This window comes from Acanthochromis polyacanthus, chromosome 6, assembly GCF_021347895.1.
Source record: "Acanthochromis polyacanthus isolate Apoly-LR-REF ecotype Palm Island chromosome 6, KAUST_Apoly_ChrSc, whole genome shotgun sequence".
NCBI lineage: Eukaryota > Metazoa > Chordata > Actinopteri > Pomacentridae > Acanthochromis > Acanthochromis polyacanthus.
Genome location: NC_067118.1, coordinates 1,292,473 through 1,307,296, shown reverse-complemented (window position 1 = coordinate 1,307,296; position 14,824 = coordinate 1,292,473). Strand labels below are relative to the sequence as shown.

Sequence of the window (14,824 nt, the reverse complement as noted above, 5' to 3'; positions counted from 1 at the left end):
TTCATGTGTTAACATGTTTATGTGTTAATGTGTTCATGTGTTAACGTGTTCACGTGTTCATGTGTTCATGTGTTAACGTGTTCATGTGTTAACGTGTTTATGTCTTAATGTGTTCATGTGTTCATGTGTTAACGTGTTCATGTGTTAACGTGTTAACGTGTTTATGTCTTAATGTGTTCACGTGTTAACATGTTCATGTGTTAACGTGTTCATGTGTTCATGTGTTTATGTCTTAATGTGTTCATGTGTTAACATGTTCATGTGTTCATGTGTTCATGTGTTAACGTGTTCATGTGTTCATGTGTTAACGTGTTCATGTGTTAACATGTTCATGTGTTAAAGTGTTGAAGTGATCATGTGTTCATGTGTTAATGTTTTCATGTGCTAACGTGTTTGTCTTCATGTATTCATGTGTTCATTGCGTGTTAACGTGTTAATGTGTTCATGTGTTCATGTGTTAACGTGTTCATGTGTTCATGTGTTAACGTGTTCATGTGTTAACGTGTTCATGTGTTAAAGTGTTGAAGTGATCATGTGTTAATGTTTTCATGTACTAACGTGTTTGTCTTCATGTATTCATGTGTTCATTGCGTGTTAACGTGTTAACGTGTTAATGTGTTAACGTGTTCATGTGTTAACGTGTTCATGTGTTAACATGTTCATGTGTTACAGTGTTCATGTGTTCATGTGTTAACGTGTTCATGTGTTAATATGTTCATGTGTTCATGTGTTAACGTGTTCATGTGTTAATGTGTTCATGTGTTAATATGTTCATGTGTTCATGTGTTAACGTTTTCATGTGTTAACGTGTTTGTCTTCATGTATTCATGTGTTCATTGCGTGTTAACGTGTTAATGTGTTAACGTGTTCACGTGTTCAAGTGTTAACATGTTAATGTGTTCCTGTCTTCAGGTGTTGACATGTTCCTATGTTCATGTGTTCACCTTGTGGAGTCGTCCCTCTCTGTCTCCCAGGAAGGCAATGGTGTGTCCAGCCTCGGTTGCCGTGGTGACGGCAGTCAGCTGGGTGGTGGAGGTGACGGTGGGCGTGGCCTCCAGTGGCACAGAGCTGGCGATTGGATTAGGAGTGTGTTCACCTCCACAGGGATACTCTGATAGGGAGTCCTGCGGACCAATAGGGAGAGACGTCAGAGAGAGAATACCAGTGTGTAGTCTGGAGCCACCTTCTTCTCATTTCCTGGTTCTTCTACATCTTCTATTTCCATCGTAGATTCTCACTGAAGGCATCAAACTATGAATGAACATCTGGAATTATGGAGGAAACAAAAAGGTGTGAAATAAGTCAGAAGATGTTTTTTTTTTTTAGATTCTTGTTATTCTCTGGAGGAGCTTGATGAGGTAGAACCTGAAATGGTTCTCCAACAGTCTTGAAGGAGTTCCAGAGATGCTGAGCACTTGTTGGTCCTTCTACCTTCACTCTGTGGTCCATCTCATCCCAAACATCTGGATTGGGTTTAGGTCAGGTGACTGTGGAGGTCAAACTATGAATGAAAAGCTGTTCATTCATAGTTTGATGCCTTCAGTGAGAATCTATGATGGAAATAGTTCTGAAGATGTAGAAGAACCAGGAATGAGAAGAATGAAGAAGGTGGCTCCAGACTACACACTGGCAGTCTATGTGGACACACAACACAAACCCAGAGACCGCCTTTAACAGCCTGACTGATCTCACTCCTGTAATCTGTGTGTGTGTGTGTATTATGTGGGTCAGTTCTACCAGCTGTGTGTTTGAGTGACAGCTGTCTGATGATCAGTGCAGCTGCTGAAGATAAAACCCACTAATCCACACACACACACACACACACACACACACACACACACACACACACACACACACACACACACACACACACACACACACACACACACAGCAGCTCAGTTTTTTGTTAGCGTCTCCAAAAACTGCTTTACTAACAAAGTTGTGCTTCTGTCCATTTACTTTTGACAACCTCAGTCTGAACACTGGTTGATTCAGACCTTTATACAGTTCAGTGTGTCAAAAGTTAGTGGACAGATGTACAGTCTCATATCTTACTTCTCTCCCTCCTTCCTTCCTCCCTCCCTTCCCTCTCCTCTTCCTTCCTTCCTCCCTTCCTTCCTTCCTTCCTTCCTTCCTTCCCTCTCCTCTTCCTTCCTCCCTTCCTTCCTTGATTCCCTCTCCCCTTCCTTCCCTTCCCACTCCTCTTCCTTCCTTCTTTCCTTCCTTCCTTTCTTCCCTCTCCTCTTCCTTCCTTCCCTCCTGCCTCCCTTCCTTCCTTCCTTCCTTCCTTCCCTCTCCTCTTCCTTCCTTCCTTCCCTCCCTCTCCTCTTCCTTCCTTCCTTCCTTCCCTCCCTCCTTCCTTACCTTGGGTAGTCGTAGACATTTTGATGACACGGCGTACTCGATGTAAGCCTCTTCCTTGCCGTCGTTGCCCCGCCCTCCCTCGGTGTAACACACTTCCTGTGCTTTCTGCAGCATGGCGTCCAGCTCTGCCATCCCATAAACGCAGAGCGCAGAGCGGCTCGTGGCCACCGGCGTGGACGCCTGCCCTGCTGCCATGACGACGAAGAGGGCGGGCTTACCTGAGTGGTTTCCCAGCCACGCCCCCTGGGCCAGGTTGTAGCCGCCGTGGCAGAGCAGTGGCGCCTCCACATAGGAATAGAAGCTGCGGTCGGAAACGCAGAGCCGTGAGGCGTACGTCCGGTACTCCTTCTTGTGCCACACATCCCGCCGTGAGAACAGAAAGTACACATGGTCGCCGTGGGCAACAGCCTTTACAAAGTGGTTGTTGTACTCAGAGTAGCTTCCTACCACCAACTTCCCGAGCTCCTCCTCCTGAGAAAAGGCCCGGCGAGGCGCCACCACTGGGAACAGGCGCCGGGTCGTGATGGGCGGGATGTCTCCGGGACCTTTGCTGGTGTAGCCTCGACCAACCAGCATCAGTCGCAGAACGCCACCGGCCCCGCCCCCTTCCTGTTTGCTCTTACTGGTGATCACCACGGCGACGGTGGAGACTCTGGGGTCATTGGCAGCGACGTACTGAGTGTCGACGGGATTGGACGTCTGATAGATGAGCTGAGAGATGTTGGAAAGACTCCTGCAGAGACAGACGGACACGAAGGTTTAACTAATCCAGACTGACAGGGTTTAACTAATTTAAATTAAAGAGGTTTAACTAATCCAGACTAACAGGGTTTAACTAATCCAGATTAATGGGGTTTAAACCCTGTCAGTCTGGATTAGTGAAACCCCGTTAGTCTGGATTAGTTAAACCCCGTTAGTCTGGATTAGTTCAACCTCTTTAATCTGGATTAGTTAAACGCTGTTAGTCTGGATTAGTTAAACCCAGTCACTCTGGATTAGTTAAACCTCTTCAATCTGGATTAGTTAAACCCTGTTAGTTTGGATTAGTTAACTAATGCAAATTAAAGAGGTTTAACTAATCCAGAGTGACGGGGTTTAACTAATCCAGATTAAAGAGGTTTAACTAATCCAGAGTGACGGGGTTTAACTAATCCAGATTAAAGAGGTTTAACTAATCCAGAAAGACAGGGTTTAACTAATCCAAATTAAAGAGGTTTAACTAATCCAGAGTGACGGGGTTTAACTAATCCAGACTAACAGGGTTTAACTAATCCAGATTACAGAGGTTTAACTCATCCAGACTAACGGGGTTTAACTAATCCAGACTAACAGGGTTTAACTAATCCAGACTAGCTGGGTTTAACTAATCCTAGACTAACAGGGTTTAACTAATCCAGATTAGAGAGGTTTAACTAATCCATACTGACAGGGTTTAATTAATCTAAATTAAAGGGGTTTAACTAATGCAGACTGACAGGGTTTAACTAATGCAGACTAACGAGGTTTAACTAATGCAGACTAACGGGGTTTAACTAATCCAGACTAAGGGGGTTTAACTAATTCAGACTGACAGGGTTTAACTAAACCAGACTGACAGGGTTTACCTAAACCAGACTAAAGGGTTTTAACTAAACCAGATCAAACTAAGTCTGTCTTCTTATGAGGTTTAAATAATCTCAGAATTAAATGAAATCAAACACACCCTGAAACAGCCAATCACTGGTCAGATTATTGATTACTTACCTCTTGTCACAGATCCCCTGGAACAGCGAACCGCAGACGATCAGGCTGCCAGGCTCCGCCCCCTGCCCCGCCTCCAGCAGCAGCAGCTTGTTGTGGTTGTGAGTGGGCGTGGCCGAGTGGCAGTCCTGCGGGATGATTGGTGGAAGGCAGTCGGGCGAGTCCAGGTGGGGGCCGGTCCTCACGTGTGACATCACCTCCAGGTCGGAGGTCAGCTGGTACAGGTGGTCGACCCCGCCCACATACAGGTGCCCCGCCCCGGGTCCAGCAGCAGGTGAGACAGCGGGGCACCCTTTAGCTCCACCCACTGCACCGAGGCGTCAGCAGGGAGCAAGACAAGGAGGATGAGGAGGACAGATGGGGGGACGGAGGAGGCCAACATGGCAGCTCCTCTTTACCTGCAACAGGTGAGACGCATTTAAACACCTGAATATCAGCAGAACCAACATCTAACTCTGAAGAACTGAGGTTCTGATAGAACAGAAGCAGCTTCCATCAGAACCTTTCAGCCTGTAGATCCACAGAACCGTGTGTCTGAGCTTAGAGAGGTTAAAGATGTTTGATCTGTAACCCACCTGAGCAGGTGAGCTGCAGACGCTCTGCTTCTCTCTCAAGTTATTAATAAAATATTTTACTGCTTCACACTTTTCATCTGACGGTCAAACTGTAGTTGCCTGTAGTAATGTCTCCATGGCAACACACTCGTATCCACGGCAACACAGCAAATCGACTCAAACCTCCGGTGGGTTGTTTGGATTTCATGACAGACTGACGGAGTTTCAGACCGGAGTCAAAACCAGAACCTCATGAGGTCCAGAGAACGTCCAATCAGCTGCTGCCACCTCACCTGGAACCTGTCACTGAACCTTTCAAAATAAGAGTTCCTGTCGTGGTTCTGTCAGAAAAAGTCCTCCGTCTAAACAGAACAACTGGTCACAGACTCAGAGGTTTGTCTCTGTCCTGATGTGATGATTGTCGGGCACCAGTGTCTCCTCTCTGTCCTCTCTGTCGTGGTGTGTCTCGTTTTTCTTGTTTTGTGTCTCTGGGACAGTTTTGTGTTTTTAGATGTTTTACAGCAGAAAATCTGAGACATGAACGAGATACGAACCAACAGAACCCACATCCTGCCGGTCCGAACCAGCAGAACCCACATCCTGCCCGTCTGAACCGGCAGAACCCACATCCTGCCCGTATGAACCAACAGAACCCACATCCTGCCGGTCTGAACCGGCAGAACCCACATCCTGCCCGTATGAACCAACAGAACCCACATCCTGCCCGTCTGAACCGACAGAACCCACATCCTGCCGGTCCGAACTGGCAGAACCCACATCCTGCCCGTCTGAACCGACAGAACCCACATCCTGCCCGTATGAACCGGCAGAACCCACATCCTGCCCGTCTGAACCGACAGAACCCACATCCTGCCCGTCTGAACCGACAGAACCCACATCCTGCCCGTCTGAACCGACAGAACCCACATCCTGCCCGTATGAACCAACAGAACCCACATCCTGCCCGTATGAACCGACAGAACCCACATCCTGCCCGTATGAACCAACAGAACCCACATCCTGCCCGTATGAACCGACAGAACCCACATCCTGCCCGTCTGAACCGACAGAACCCACATCCTGCCCGTCTGAACCGACAGAACCCACATCCTGCCCGTATGAACCAACAGAACCCACATCCTGCCCGTATGAACCAGCAGAACCCACATCCTGCCCGTATGAACCGACAGAACCCACATCCTGCCCGTATGAACCAACAGAACCCACATCCTGCCCGTCTGAACCGGCAGAACCCACATCCTGCCCGTATGAACCGACAGAACCCACATCCTGCCCGTATGAACCGACAGAACCCACATCCTGCCCGTATGAACCAACAGAACCCACATCCTGCCCGTATGAACCAACAGAACCCACATCCTGCCCGTATGAACCGACAGAACCCACATCCTGCCCGTATGAACCGACAGAACCCACATCCTGCCCGTCTGAACCAACAGAACCCACATCCTGCCCGTATGAACCAACAGAACCCACATCCTGCCCGTATGAACCAGCAGAACCCACATCCTGCCCGTATGAACCGACAGAACCCACATCCTGCCCGTATGAACCAACAGAACCCACATCCTGCCCGTCTCTGAGCTTTAGTCTCACGTGTTACCATCATTCTCATGTTCTGTTGTTTCAGGTTCAGACTTTCCTTGAAAACATCAGAGAAACCAGAACCAGAACCCCACTGCAGCTCATCATCCAGCAGATTTAATTATTGAGGTTCCTCTGACCTGCAGGGGGCGCTAAACCTCAGGACCCATGAGGAGGACTGAGGTGGATCAGCTGGTCGGTTCTGGTTCGGCCTGGATCCAGTAATCTGTTCTGTTCCGGGTCAGTTGTTCCCTTCCAGTCCAGATTCTTGCTCTGTTCCCTCTCTGAGCCCTGGGTTCTGTTTGGACCCGGTTCTGTTTGGTGATTTTCCGCTCCAGTAAAATGAATCAGAGACATATTTTCTGATACAGAACTCCATTCATCTCTGTGGTCAGCTGCTGCCTCCCTCCTGCTGCGGCTCAAACTCTGTTTAACTTCTCCCAGTGCATGATGGGAAATACCCAGAGAGGCCTCAGGACACACACACACACACACACACACACACACACACATTTCCATGGTAATGCCGCACATCCAGCCGGTCTGTATGCTAATAAGCGGTTCATCTATAATTCATGCAGCTCCGAGTCGCAGGCTGTCAGAAAGTAAAATGAGAGGTAAAGTTGGAAGAAAGACGCAGAGCGAGGTGAGGAGAAGGACAGAAGAAGGAGAAGGAGGTGCAGAGCTGGAGGCGACGGAGCGTTAAAGTCAAACCAGGAAAGAGACTCAGAGAGAAAATAAATTCATGTTTGATCTTCAGAATTCAGATCAGCTGCAGTCTGACGGTTCTACACAGATCAACACTCTGGAGCTTCACCAAACACAGACGGAACACCCAGAGAACACAAAGCACCAGGAACCCCCTCTGTTCTACCAGAACCCCCGAAGAACCCGTCCTGCAGGAGGAATCCCAGAACTACAGAGCCCAACGTTACCTCACCAGAACCAAGAAACAGAACCATGGAGGTTTGTTCTGTTAGAACATCAGGAGAACATTCTTAATGTTGGAGAGGAGAAGCTGCCGGACGAGAACATCAAGAAGAAAACATGATGTCTGTGAAGGTTCTCAGTCGTCCAGGTCATCTGAAAGTAAAGGGTTTAGTTCAGACAACTGGACTTATTCTTGTGAAACATGATGTTCTTTGAGTTTACCCATCAGCATCAGCTTTTCAGAGACGTTCTGACGGACCTCTAACAGGCCGGTTCCTGTGGTTAGAACGTTTACAGATTCAGGTCTGTGAAAACACGTTCCTTGGAACCTCTTCAAAGGTCTGGAAACATTTCATGGTCCAGTAGAACCTCCTAAGAGATTATATTCTCATGTTCCAGGCCCATCAAAGTTCCTCTTGGACTTTAAGTGTTCTCAAGGACCTTTGGTATCTTCTGACTAACACCAGGAACAGACCTGGAGCACCTTCCAGGACTTCTGGAAACTTCTGAAGTACCTGAACATTCTTCTGTTACACCTGGAGGTTCTCTGAGGTTCTGCTGAATGTTCATTCAAACAAATGTTCTCAACAACAAAAAGGTTCTTCTTCTCTTGCGATGGTTTCTGACTTCATGGAAACGGTCTGAGCTCATATTTAGATCACATGACTGATCAGCTGTTTCTGACATCATCAAAGGATCTGACGGACTGAAAACGGTCCGACAGGAACCTCTGATGCTTCTTCTGGTTCCTTTCGTCTTCTTCTGGCTAACAGCTGGTTTAGTGTTTTCTCTGTTTATCACAGCGCCCCCTGGTGACCACATCAGGTCCTGCTCTCTGATTGGCTTCCAGTCCAACAGGTCAACCTGCCGTCCCGCCCTGCTCCAGGTGTCATGGCGGCTCTGCCGGTTACCGCGGCAACAGGGATGCTGCTGCAGTGGAACATGCAGTGGAACATGCAGCAGAACATGCAGTGGAACATGCAGCAGAACATGCAGTGGAACATGCAGCGTTTACTTTGCTAATCGCAGCAGTTTGTACTTTACTGCTCTTTGTTCCTGAACCCCTCCTCTTCCTCTCTGTATGTAAATGAAGGACACACTGCTTTCAACACACTGAGGTGATGATTACAGGCTGCCTTTCCTCAGGCACACACACACACACAGCTGTAACACACACAGCTGTAACACACACACACACACACACAGCTGTAACACACACAGCTGTAACACACACACACACACACACAGCTGTAACACACACACCTCCACCCCCATATTATCTCTGTGGTTTACTGCTGACTCTCACACTCACTCTTCAAAGAGATGACAGAATCCAACACACACACATCTGTGTTACTGCGTGTGTGTGTGTGTGTGTGTGTGTGTGTGTGTGTGTGTGTGTGTGTGTGTGTGTGTGTGTGTGTGTGCAGTTAAATTTCTCGTCTTTGTTCGTCTTCTGTCCTTTCCTCCCTCAGCGTTTCCACTCGTTCTACTTTCCTCCTGCTGAGGAGCCTCAGAGCCAGGCAGCAGTTCTGGTTCTGGTTCTGGTTTTGACATGAGGAACTCTCAAAGAGTCACTGACTAAAATCTTATTTTGACATTTTAGAATTAAAATGTTCTGCTGACAAAGAAAAAAGTTGACAGTTCCAAGAAGAACCACACAGACTCAGACACACCTACAGACTCAGACACACCTACAGACTCAGAGACACCTACAGACTCAGACATACCTACAGACTCAGAGACACCTACAGACTCAGAGACATCTACAGACTCAGAGACACCTACAGACTCAGAGACACCTACAGACTCAGAGACATCTACAAACTCAGAGACATCTACAAACTCAGAGACATCTACAAACTCAGAGACACCTACAGACTCAGAGACACCTACAGACTCAGAGACATCTACAGACTCAGAGACATCTACAGACTCAGAGACATCTACAAACTCAGAGACACACCTACAGACTCAGAGACATCTACAAACTCAGAGACATCTACAAACTCAGAGACACACCTACAGACTCACAGACACCTACAGACTCAGAGACACCTACAGACTCAGACACACCTACAGACTCAGAGACACCTACAAACTCAGAGACACACCTACAGACTCAGAGACATCTACAGACTCAGAGACATCTACAGACTCAGACACACCTACAGACTCAGAGACACCTACAGACTCAGAGACATCTACAAACTCAGACACACACCTACAGACTCAGACACACCTACAGACTCAGACACCTACAGACTCAGAGACACCTACAGACTCAGAGACACCTACAGACTCAGAGACATCTACAGACTCAGAGACACACCTACAGACTCAGAGACATCTACAGACTCAGAGACATCTACAAACTCAGAGACACACCGACAGACTCAGAGACACCTACAAACTCAGAGACATCTACAAACTCAGAGACACACCTACAGACTCAGAGACACCTACAGAATCAGACACACCTACAGACTCAGACACACCTACAGACTCAGACACACCTACAGACTCAGAGACACCTACAGACTCAGAGACATCTACAAACTCAGAGACACAAGTACAGACTCAGAGACATCTACAAACTCAGAGACATCGACAGACTCAGACACACCTACAGACTCAGACACCTACAGACTCAGAGACACCTACAGACTGAGACATACCTACAGACTCAGAGACACCTACAGACTCAGAGACACCTACAGACTCAGACACACCTACAGACTCAGAGACACCTACAGACTCAGAGACACCTACAGACTCAGACACGTCTAAAGACTCAGACACGTCTAAAGACTCAGACACACCGACAGACTCAGAGACACCGACAGACTCAGAGACACCTACAGACTCAGAGACACCTACAGACTCAGACACACCGACAGACTCAGACACACCTACAGACTCAGAGACACCTACAGACTCAGACACACCTACAGACTCAGACAAACCTACAGACTCAGAGAAACCTACAGACTCAGACACATCAACAGACTCAGAGAGATCTACAGACTCAGAGAGATCTACAGACTCAGACACACCTACAGACTCAGACACACCTACAGACTGAGAGACATCTACAGACTCAGAGAGATCTACAGACTCAGACACACCTACAGACTCAGACACACCTACAGACTCAGACACACCTACAGACTCAGACACATCTAAAGACAAAAACACACCTACAGACTCAGACACACCTACAGACTCAGACACCTACAGACTCAGAGACACCTACAGACTCAGACACACCTCCAGACTCAGAGACACCTACAGACTGAGACACACCTACAGACTGAGACATACCTACAGACTCAGAGACACACCTACAGACTCAGACACACCTACAGACTGAGACACACCTACAGACTGAGACATACCTACAGACTCAGAGACACACCTACAGACTCAGACACACCTACAGACTGAGACACACCTACAGACTGAGACACACCTACAGACTCAGAGAGATCTACAGACTCAGACACACCTACAGACTCAGAGACACACCTACAGACTCAGACACACCTACAGACTCAGACACACCTACAGACTCAGAGAGATCTACAGACTCAGACACACCTACAGACTCACACACCTACAGACTCAGACACCTACAGACTCAGAGACACCTACAGACTGAGACACACCTACAGACTCAGACACACCTACAGACTCAGACACACCTACAGACTGAGACACACCTACAGACTCAGACACACCTACAGACTGAGACACACCTACAGACTGAGACACACCTACAGACTCAGACACACCTACAGACTCAGACACACCTACAGACTGAGACACACCTACAGACTCAGAGACACCTACAGACTGAGACATACCTACAGACTCAGACACCTACAGACTCAGACACACCTACAGACTCAGAGACACACCTACAGACTGAGACACACCTACAGACTGAGACACACCTACAGACTGAGACACACCTACAGACTGAGACACACCTACAGACTCAGACACACCTACAGACTCAGACACACCTACAGACTGAGACACACCTACAGACTCAGAGACACCTACAGACTGAGACATACCTACAGACTCAGTCACCTACAGACTCAGACACACCTACAGACTCAGACACACCTACAGACTCAGAGACACCTACAGACTCAGAGACACCTACAGACTCAGAGACACCTACAGACTCAGACACACCTATAGACTCAGAGACACCTACAGACTCAGAGACACCTACAGTCTCAGAGACACCTACAGACTCAGAGAAACCTACAGACTCAGAGACATCTACAGAGTTTCTTGTTTCTTGCAGAGCTGCTGTGGGTCCTGGTGGCAGTGGTGGTAACAGGTGTAGTACGAGTACAGGTGGTGCAGGTACAGTAGTACCTGTTATAAATACTATACAGTCGCAGTATTTCTTTCCTTCCTCTGTTTGTTTGTTTCCTCTTCTGTCTCTTTGTTTCTCTTTTCCTGATTTCCCCTCTTTGTCTTTTTTTACTGCTTCAGGATTATTTTGTCTGTTTGGCTTTGTTATTATTCTCACACACACACACACACACACACACACACTGAAACACTCCCCTGTTGAGCTCATGAATATTTTTTCGCTGTTCGGAGAAACGAGGACGGTTTGATATTAGTGAAGCTGTATGACAACTGACACACACACACACACACACACACACACACACACCTTAAATCCCAGTGGAATGTGTGTGTGTGTGTGTGTGTGTGTGTGTTATAGTTGTTGTCATCTGTTGTAAAGTAAAAAGTGTAATTTCCCCAGAAGATTCCAGACTGACTGTACACACCTTCATCATCTTCATCTTCATCATCGTCTCCACAGGGAGTCAATTTGTTGCCGCGGTGATGCAGCTGCAAGGACAGCACCAGCTGTCTGAACACTGCGTTACTGGTGTGGTTACCATGGAGATGTAGGGGGCGTGGCCGCGTGGTTTGGAGGACCAGATGGACTCACCTGAAACTCTGGGCTCAGGTCTAGATGCTGATTGGTTTAACTCAGATGACATCATGTTTTCTTCTCCTCTAACATCTCCAGATGTTCTAACAAACCTCCATGTTCTGTTTCCAATAGAACTGAAGAATGTCCAGCAACTGTTGGTTCTACAGCGGAACAGACAGACTGGAGAACTTCCAGCAGCTGGTCTAGTAAACGTTCTCCTGATTGAACGTCCAGAGATCCAACAAAAGGCTGTGGTTTCATAAACCCACTAGCTGCATCTCCAGAACGTCTGCTGATGTTCTCTTGTTTTATCACGTGGCCTTGAACTGACCAACAACGTTTAACGTCTGCTGCATTTGTCACCACGTTCTGCTAGGGGTGCATCTGCGGGGTGTATTTGAAGTCCTGCTGCCACAAAGCCTGGATCACATCCACCAAACGTCCCAGAGAAGAGGAGCTGCTGGAGGTGAAGGTAGCAACACTTCACTGTCCTTGATGTCATCCAAAGGAAGAAACAATCTGAAGTATCCCCGTTCTAACGAGAACCCCAATCTCAGACCTAAAGAATATATACAACAGCAGCTTGTATTAATATGTAGGGAGGTTTGATTACTGACTGATCTGGTGGAAACAAAGAGAACCCTCTGCAGCCCTGGAGCTAAAGCACCAAACCTGAATACCAACACATCAAAACGTTTAAAGAACCTGGATAGTAGGGTTAGTAGGGTTGGCAGGGTTGGGTTGGTATGGTTGGGTTAGTAGAGTTGGTAGGATTGGTAGGATTGGTAGGGTTGGTAGGGCTGGGTTAGTAGGGTTGGTAGGGTTAGTAGGGTTGGTAGGGTTGGGTTGGTATGGTTGGGTTAGTAGAGTTGGTAGGATTGGTAGGGTTGGTAGGGTTAGTAGGGTTGTTAGGGCTGGTAGAGTTGGGTTAGTAGGGTTGGTAGGGCTGGTAGGGCTGGTAGAGTTGGGTTAGTAGGGTTGTTAGGGCTGGTAGAGTTGGGTTAGTAGGGTTGGGTTGGTAGGGTTGGTAGGGTTAGTAGGGTTGGGTTGGTAGGGTTGGTAGGGTTGGGTTTGAGGTTAGGGAGAGACCAAAGCTCTGTCCTACAGGTCTAAACCTTGATGTACTGGAACCAACCGATGTGTGGTTCTGGTTCTGTTGGACTCTGGCCTCTCTCTGAACACACCTCCTGTCTAACAAGTATAAAGCTTGAAATAATAGAAGAATTAGAAAAGATGGAGACCTGAATCTGGTCTAAACCTGGCGGTGCTGCAGGACTTCAGTGTGTCCTCAGCAGATTTCTTTCCTCTGTCTGAACTGATTCCTGTTTGATTCTTGGCTGAATGCAGTTAATTCCTCCTTTAAACAGCCGCTGTGTGCTGTCACACAATCATCAGCTAATGCCGGTTTGTTTTATTGATGACGAGGCTCAGAGCTGCTATTCCTGCCTCTTTGCTACTAATCTGGATTAAATCCTGTTTGCTTTGATGGCGCATGTAAACACTGGCAGAGCCGAATGTTTGACAGCAGGATCAGATCACAATAAGAAGAATTAGAGATTCTCCTGACTTTAATCCTGGACAGAAGATCCAAATGATAAGTGAATAACAGGAGATGAACAGCAGAGTCTGGGTTCTCCTGCAGGGGAACAACTTCAGCATCTAAAAATATCCACAACTCTGAGGAACTCAGGGAGTCCTGAGGTGTGTGTGAAGCAGAATTAATTTATATTCCACATTTCAGTGCAGCTTTCTGTCATGGTCACACTTTGATTTGTACCTGAAAGGAACAGTCAATGCCTTTGATCTCAGTGAGTCTCAGTGAGTCTCAGTGAGTGTCAGAACCAGAACCCGCAAAACCTGTGAGGTTTACAGTGGAACATCCAAAACATCACCACCCTGGACATCAACGCATCAGTACATCAAAAACCAGAATATTAAGACACTGAACGGTCACAGATCTGGATAATAGTCCACTGAAGTTTTACAAACCCAGATATTAGGACACTGAAACATAAAAGACCCAGAGATTAAGACACTAAAGCATCAGAAATACCCTGAGTGAAGCCGCCAAAGCCATTTTAAAGTCACACATGTCCAGCAAACACTTGATTTTGGTTTTCGATACACAAAGTTGCATTAATCCTGCATTCCTGTAATTCTCTGTTACTTCCAGTGTTTCTTGCTGAGAATGTTTTATCACAAACCATCTTAAACCTCAGCTGATGTTTGTCTTTCTTCTCATTTCTGTCTACATATTTCAAACATTGGAGGAGTTCTACCTGCTGGTGAGAACTCAGAATCAGCATGTCGTAGAACAATGACCACTGTCTTTAAGAAGCACCTCATTAATTAAGCTCACATTCTGCAGTTCCATTGTGTTGATTTTAAAGGGAATATTCTGGAAGAAAAAAGAAAAACAGCCTGAAAACCTTGATATGAAGAGGCCAAGACATCAAAGTCCTGGATGTTACCTCACCAAAACATCTAAAATATGAATATTACTGCGACAAAACACCTGAAAGCTGAATGTTAACACATAAAACACCAAACATCGGAATAATAACACACTAAAACATCAAAACATGGATACCAACCCACTAAAACGGCAAAAACTTAAATAATAATGAACCAAAACATCTAAAACCTAAATATTACCGTG

At 46.9% G+C, this 14,824-nt stretch overlaps 1 protein-coding gene across 1 annotated transcript in view; it reads right to left on the bottom strand.

Moving 5' to 3' along the window:
• The window catches only part of LOC110968357 (plexin-B1-like), a 40,494-nt gene extending 33,815 nt beyond the window's left edge, over positions 1-6,679 (bottom strand). Inside the window, 5 exon segments of the mRNA XM_051949686.1 lie at positions 945-1,124; positions 2,365-3,097; positions 4,108-4,357; positions 4,360-4,502; positions 6,404-6,679. Of these exon segments, the coding sequence (XP_051805646.1) occupies positions 945-1,124; positions 2,365-3,097; positions 4,108-4,357; positions 4,360-4,486 (1,290 nt within the window). The 5' untranslated portion in view covers positions 4,487-4,502; positions 6,404-6,679.
• Between the last annotated feature and the right edge of the window lie 8,145 nt (positions 6,680-14,824).